The 7,424-nt window shown below is 40.8% G+C and overlaps 2 protein-coding genes across 2 annotated transcripts; one reads left to right on the forward strand and one right to left on the reverse strand.

The window, feature by feature from the left end:
• The first annotated feature begins 1,528 nt into the window (after nt 1-1,528).
• Nucleotides 1,529-3,661, forward strand: LOC106945853 (C3a anaphylatoxin chemotactic receptor-like). Its single transcript, XM_015029836.1, has 2 exons — nt 1,529-1,562; nt 1,937-3,661. Exon 2 carries the CDS (start codon nt 1,974-1,976, stop codon nt 3,042-3,044), a length of 1,071 nt encoding a protein of 356 aa, XP_014885322.1. The 5' UTR covers nt 1,529-1,562; nt 1,937-1,973; the 3' UTR covers nt 3,045-3,661.
• Nucleotides 3,662-4,611: 950 nt separating this feature from the next.
• On the reverse strand, nt 4,612-6,507 carry LOC106945882 (chymotrypsin-like protease CTRL-1). Its single transcript, XM_015029876.1, has 7 exons — nt 6,410-6,507; nt 6,123-6,226; nt 5,938-6,017; nt 5,768-5,849; nt 5,476-5,656; nt 5,209-5,339; nt 4,612-4,902 (listed from the first exon to the last, which is right to left on the reverse strand). The coding sequence occupies exons 1-7, from the start codon at nt 6,453-6,455 to the stop codon at nt 4,741-4,743; spliced, it is 786 nt and encodes a 261-aa protein (XP_014885362.1). The 5' UTR covers nt 6,456-6,507; the 3' UTR covers nt 4,612-4,740.
• Between the last annotated feature and the right edge of the window lie 917 nt (nt 6,508-7,424).

Genomic DNA, 7,424 nt, shown 5'->3' on the forward strand with positions numbered 1-7,424 from the left:
AACAAGTTGTTGTCTGTTAGAAAACACACGCACACACACACACACACACACACACACACACACACACACACACACACACACACACACACACACACTTCGTTGCAGAGTTGTGTTAGGCCCAATGCCACCAGCTGAATGTCATCCACTCAATCTTGCAGTCCTGTTATAACAATATGATGCCTAAATATAAAACACAGTTGGATGAGCCCAAACAGTCGAGCAATGCAAAGGGCAAAGAGAAGCCAAAAGGACAGAGGCAAAACAACAGTGTTCCCTCAGCCAGCTGGAGCGGTAGCGGCCCAGCAGTAGCCCTTCTGCTACTGCTCAGAAGGAGCTAGTTTCTGTGCCAGAGGCAAAGCAGGCATCAAAAAGCAATCAGGTGATGCCTCTTACATCTCAAAGTGAGGGGAAGCATCAAGCTTAGCTTACTAATTTCTGTGTTTACCCGCAGGAAAACAGCAGCTTAGTACAAACATAGAAGAAGCAAACAAGACGTTTTACCACATACCAGCTCTGATCCAGGTGGAGAAGCAGGAAGGGGCGCACAACAGAATAGCCTATAAAGTTTATTACAAACTTTATACGCCAAAAGATGTTGCAAAAAGAAGCTGCTGAGTGACACGCAAGTGATCTGAATGAGGCGTACACTCTGTGTCAACCAAGAGCTCAGCACTGTCATCGTCTGTGTTAGGTGAACCGATTGGTGATTAGGTGATGGACAACCAAGCAGCAGATGATTCGATTAAACCATGGAGCTGAATTCTCTCCCGCCACAGCAAGGCAGCAACAGCACAGTTCAAAGTGCTTTAAATATTCAATTCAAGCCTGTAAAGTCACCAAGCAATAATGTTCTTGGACATACTTTTTGCAGCAAGGCAGTAAGTGTTGAAATGTTTTTACTACTGTTGAAAAATAGACAATAACAAATTGTGCAGACATAAGGCTGTTGTTGCATGCTGTGCCAAACCCGAGAGTCTGACTGGAAAAGTCCCCAATCGAATTAGAACAGGGCAGGCAGAGCAGATGCTGAGGTGAGCTGCATGTAGAATTGTTCAGTTCAATGTACTGAGCACTGACTGGTTTAAGGTCATGTGACTGGGGTTGTGAAACATTGGAGAACTTCAAAATGCTTTGCTGTGGATAGATTTTGCTCCACTATTGTTGAACAAAGTTGCTGGAGATTGCTTATGGTTGTGATCGCAAACCAATTTTCCTTCGGGATTTATTTTTTCATTAGTTGTGTCAAGTCACCTGAAACACTAAAGCAGCCAAAGGCTATAGGATTGGTTTGTGTAAGGAAAAGTAAAATAAATTGACAGAAGTCTCCGGCAGTTTAACAGGCATAATGTAACGCCTGTATATAAGACATCACCAGAAAGTCTTGTCTTATAAGTTGTTTTACAAATTTGGCATCATTTTCTGGGTAATGTTTTCTTTATCCACCCCCTCTAAGTGACTTCCCTGTCAAATTTGCATTTGAGAGGGAGGAGTAAAAAGAGAGATAGATATGAGGAAGACTGCAGAGATCAGCCACAATAAAGACTTCGGACACTTCAAGTACAGTAAGGACGAGTAACATATCTTTAAAACTACTTACTTCAAAATCACTAAACTGTTGGATTTTTTTAAACAGGATTTGCAGAAATATTTGTGTAGTAACATCTTAAATACCATTTAAATGTATTTGTCGAGAAATCTTTGTTTTAAGGTAGCAATTTGTTTTCAATGCATTAAATAGTAAAATAGACGATGCATATTGAAAAGCAGGGTATAGGGAACAAGCTGCTATCTCCATTTGCAATCACAAGTGATATGCCATTCAAAATTGTAGCAGAAGGAAGTGTTAAATGGATTGTGTACGTATGAGAAAAATGCTTGTTCTCTCCATGTAGACTGGAGAATCTTTCTTCAATTGATTCCATTTTTCTTTCATCAGATATCAGTTCCAGAGCCCACACACATCTGGATTGGACATGGGAGTCGAACATATTGGGATGTTCTCCCTGGTTATGTATTGCCTGATTACTCTGGTTGGGACAGTGGGTAATGGTCTGATCATCTACATGACCGGCTTCAAGATGAAGAAAACAGTCAATACTGTGTGGTTTCTCAACTTGGCGCTGGCCGACTTCCTCTTTACAGCATTCCTGGTCTTTACAGCAGTCTCTCTCTCTCAGCAGCACCACTGGCCTTTTGGACAGTTCATGTGCAAACTCAACAACTTTGTGAGCTTGGTCAACATGTTTGCCAGCGTCTTTTTTCTGGCAGCCATCAGTCTGGATCGTTGCGTGTCCATCTGGGTGGTGGTGTGGGCACATAACAAGCGCACCGTCTGCAAAGCTCAAGTCATAAGTGCTGCAATCTGGTTGGCTGCAGCCATCTGTAGCATACCTTATGCATACTTTCGTACTGTGGAAGTTGGCAAGAATCAGACAAACTGCAGATACCCTTCAACTATGACAGAAAACCAAGACTGGACATTGTGTATATTCCGCTTTGTTATGGGTTTTCTCATCCCGTTCCTGGCTATATTTTTCTCACATGTGGCCATATGGATTCGCGCCAGGCGTATGCAGAGAATGAAGAAACAAAGATGTCACCGGATCATTTTCTCCATCATTTTTGCATTCTTTATCTGCTGGTTGCCTTTTCATGTTTTGGCTTTCATTCAATTAAAATTCCATGCTTCCTCAGATGTACAGAACTTTATTCATGTTGCAGGTCCTCTAACTGTAAGTCTTGCCTTCATGAACAGCTGCTTGAACCCCATCCTCTATGTTTTCATGTGTGACGAGTTCCAGAAGAAGCTCAAGCAGTCAATTTGTTCTGTGATAGAGAGCGCTCTGGCGGAGGACCATGTGTTATTCGGATCCTCTCGCTCACTCTCATCACACTTTTCATCGACTCTCCAAAGATGCGCTGTGGAGGAAAAACAGGCTGTGACTTCTCCAACCTTCACAGGGACCAATCTGGTTCCCACAGAAATACAAGGGAGTCCCGAGGAAGACTTGAACAAATTATTGGAAAATAGGAACATCAAATAAGTTTCTTAGATGGCAAATGGCCTGCACTTGTGTGGTACTTTGTACTACATTCAGCCATTCAACCATTCAGACACATTCTCGCACTGAGGGGAGCCACAGCTGCCCAGGAGCAGCCTGAACTTTCTTGCCCAAGGACACAACGACGCAGCGGGGGTTTGACCTGCTCCTACCACCATCGCCATGATGTAAATGTTCTTAACATTAGTAAAAATATCATGTGAAGGTACAGCAGAGAGAAACAAAGTGCTGCCAATTAAAGTTGGAAATAACTTCTAAATTATTAGTTATAAAGTAATTGATGTTCAATAATTTAAAGTGAAGTTAATGTCAAACTTACACTTTCATTTGAGAACAAACTATCATTTTCTTGGTGTATTTCTACTTTTCATGGCTCTGACATTTTGTAATAAATGTATGTAAATGTTTATAACAGCATCACCTCGTGATGGTTGGTGCCACGGGAGATGAATTAATGTAGAAATAAAAGTGTGCTAATGAATCAGAGGTGTTCTCCGTAGATATGCAAATATGCCCCACAATATTCATGATTGCTTTTTCTTTTAATATTACATGTACGATTGAGTGTCTGTTTTAATAATAAATTAACAAACCTGTTAAAAAAAGAAATCTGGACAATTTATTGATGGAATGAGCTGGAACCAATACAGGACGCTAACACGGTACATTAATTTATTTTTTTCTTAATTAATTAATCTAATAAATTGATATTAATCAGTAATGTTGATTATGGCAGGAAGAAACAGTCAAGTATGAATACATATTTGATAAATATGAATAAAAAAAAACATACACCTTATTGTACCCATCAGTCATTTTAGACCTTACTATGGGCAACTGCTTGACACTTATGGAAACATTAAAAGTCACTTTAATAAGCCTTTAGATGCCACTCCCATATTAATGTTATCTGAAAGACCATATGTGTGTTGTGCAGCAAGAATGGTCGCGCTGTGTTTGTTTCTAAGAAATAGTTGGCGCTATTGCAACTTTATGAAGTTGGATGTCTCATGCTAGTTTTACAGGTGCTTTTGCTGACTTAATTACTTCAAAAAACAGCACAAATGGTCACAAGCTCCTAAAAACACATGCACTGCTAAGAGCATTATGTGGATTTTGTTTTTATCTCCGGATACTTGAACATTTTTTTTCTTTACTTATTTATCTTAAAACTAAATGTTTTCAAACCTTTAAAACTTAAATTAAAGTCATTGTCTTGTTGACCATGTCAGTATAAATTCTGATATTGCACATATGCACACAGATATACACACACACACACATAAACATATGTTTTCCTATCTTCACAAGGACTTTGCATTGGCCTCCATTCATTTGCACTCATTTCTGTAGCTTAATTCTGACACTCATTATAAATGTAGCTATCACCAGTTCATGCTTAACTCTAAACCTGATCTAAACTCAGTTCACACCTTAGTCCTAAACCTTACCCACAACCAGTCAGTGCTCACAACCTAGCATGAGTTAGGAAAATACGCATATACACACATGCATACATACATATCTTATTTAAGAACATGACTCCAGCAAGTCTTCAAGATTTTATTGCTTGATTTCTTGAGAATGCACCAAACAGCAACCCTTGGGACACTGGTTCTATTGATTCACAGTACGATCCAACTTCATCTTTAATACGTTTGCATTAGTGTTTTGCCGATTAGTTGTAAGCAAGGGTCTGGTCGATCCAGCTGCGCAGGTAGGACACGCGGGCATACACTGCCGGGGCGTACACGTTGCAGTTGGAGGTGCCCCAAGACACAATACCCGCAAGATACCACACACCACTGCTTTCACACACCAGAGGGCCACCAGAGTCACCCTGCAACAAGGCAAATAGTTTACAAGATTAACTCGAGATAAATGAACTTGCATTCTTACAGTATCTGTGTTCTGCCTTCTGTGAGCACTGAGTTCAAAACAGGAAAAAGTGTAGCAATAGCACAGTTGCCGACTCAGACGACGTATACACGACCACACACTCGCATTTCATAGAAATTTTTTAAAAGAGCACATTTAGTTTCACATTTCACACGTTACAAATGTATTTTGCAAACTTATTATTCAGTAGTCATTTTAAGCTTATGTTTTTTACTCATTAAAGTCTAGCCATTGAACTGCACGTTACCTGGCAGGAAGACACTCCAGAAGCGCCAGCACAGATCATGACGTCGGTGATTCTGCTGGTACCCCAGTAATTTCTGCACTGAGCAGGGCTGAGCAGAGGCAGGGAGGTCTGCTGCAGGTAACGAGGGCTTGCTGAGAAGACAGAAAAAAAATAAAAATACAACCACTCCAAATACGTTACAGTGCTTTTTCTTCTCTCTCTATAAGGTTTTCCAGCTTTGATGCTTGTAAAAAGATCCTGCTTAGACATGTAGAGAGGCTCACTCACAGGTTTGTCCTGTCCTTCCCCATCCGGTGGTGACACATTTGGTTCCGGAGGGGATACTGCTGCTGGAGGAGAGCAAGCACACCGGAGACACGCGGGAGCTGAACTGTGCTGGGGAGGAGAGCCTCAGAAGTGTGATGTCGTAGTTAAGGGTGTTTGAGTTGAAGTAAGGGTGGGTGATGGCCTGTACGTAGAGGTGAAGAAAACATGTCAAATTACTTCCAAGAAAGTTGAAATATCTTTGAAACGGTCACACAGATAAAAAGCTCACGTTTTAGAAAGGGATTTTCCTTACCCTAGAAATGGTCTTGACCTGAATGGGCTCGCTGTTGTACTGCCGATCGTGCTCACCCAGGATCACACGGTGGTTTGACGGCCTATCAGAATGAAAGGTCATCTTACTAATTACTTACTTTTAGTAAACAGTTTTCAAATGTTTGCAATGGGACACATCTTGCAACTTACGACACACGGCAGTGAGCAGCTGTGACAACCCAGTACTCGTTGATCAGCGATCCTCCACAGAAGTGAAACCCGCTGCCGTCCTAAGTTTGGAACAATGTCTCTTCAAGAGATTTTTCTTTGCCTGAGGTTTTTGTTTTCGCATGATTCAACAGAACTAGAGAATTTCAGAAGACTGAGCGACGTACCTGAAGAGAAACTTGCCAGGGCCAGGAACCGGACACTGCATTCTCGCCATTAACAATCTTGTTGTATCTGCTCACCTGGGGCTTAATAGTTGGCACTCCACACCCTGAGGCCCAAAGATTAAATCCAGCATCATTGCAATGGCTATGCTCAGTTATATTACAGTGTAATCAGTGCATATGTAGCTACAATCCAATTAAAATGTGAACTGTCAATGATGTTTTCGCTGCATTTCTTTTATGGGTTGCCTTGAGATGAAAGCATGAAATAAAGTTATAGTGCCACTCACCCAGTGTGGAGGCCACAAGGGCAAAACAGCTAATAAGCAAGAACATAATTGTGGCCCAACTTTGATTCAAGTCTACCCTTTCTGGTAGCTTTGTCCTACACAAGCTTTTATAGGTGCATCTCACACGACTAACCCTGACTTCTGTGGGTAGCCATTAGTATAAACCCCTCCCCATCCATGTTTCACCAGCCCCCGCGTGAGAAAACACCACCTGCCGATAAGCACCATCGACAATCTAAAGTCGCACTCAAATTAGAAAAAAATAGATCACATAATTATTTGATTTGGAAGAAGCAGCAACATGGTTTTCCTTTGCTGTTGCTATTAAAAATGATCCGGTAAGTGAAGCTTGCTTCTTGCTTCTGAACAGCAACGTGCATCAAGAACATCAAGAACAGACAACACGTTCTGTTGATAAACGCTTACTTCTCCTACTCAGGAGCTCTGTTTTTAACACATTTTCTTTAATTTCTTGTGAGGCAAGTTGATACAGTTTGAAAATGCACTGATCAAAATGTGGTTTTCTTTCACTAAGAGTCTGTCACGTCTTCCTGACAGTCTCTTTTCATGCAATGTGGGATGACGACGCATGCCACATTGAAGACTGATCAAACCTCAAACCTGAGTGCATTTCACTGCATTCTTGTGTTTAATGACACACAATTGTCAATAGGAAGGAGGAGATACTTCATCTTTTTAAAGGGTTTTTGCACATCAAAATCTGAAGAAAAAAAAGCAAAGTGTGGCATGCAAATTGGTTGAACTGGGGTTCAATCAATTTAACTTTTTTTGCTCCCAAAAATCCATTGAAACTAATTAGTAAACAGACTCTACCTGAGTAATTTGATCTTAGTATAAATGCATCTGTGTGAATTTCTCAGAGGTTTTTTTGACAACACAAACAGCATCATGAAGATCAATGAACACAGCAGACAGGTCAGGGAAAAAGATGCTTAGATGTTTATTGCAAGATTTTAGGCTTTAACAGCTGAAATATCTCCAGCTTTAAACATGT

This window comes from Poecilia latipinna, unplaced genomic scaffold, assembly GCF_001443285.1.
Source record: "Poecilia latipinna isolate Pla-1442-1.1 unplaced genomic scaffold, P_latipinna-1.0 Scaffold165, whole genome shotgun sequence".
In the NCBI taxonomy this organism is placed as follows: Eukaryota; Metazoa; Chordata; class Actinopteri; order Cyprinodontiformes; family Poeciliidae; genus Poecilia; species Poecilia latipinna.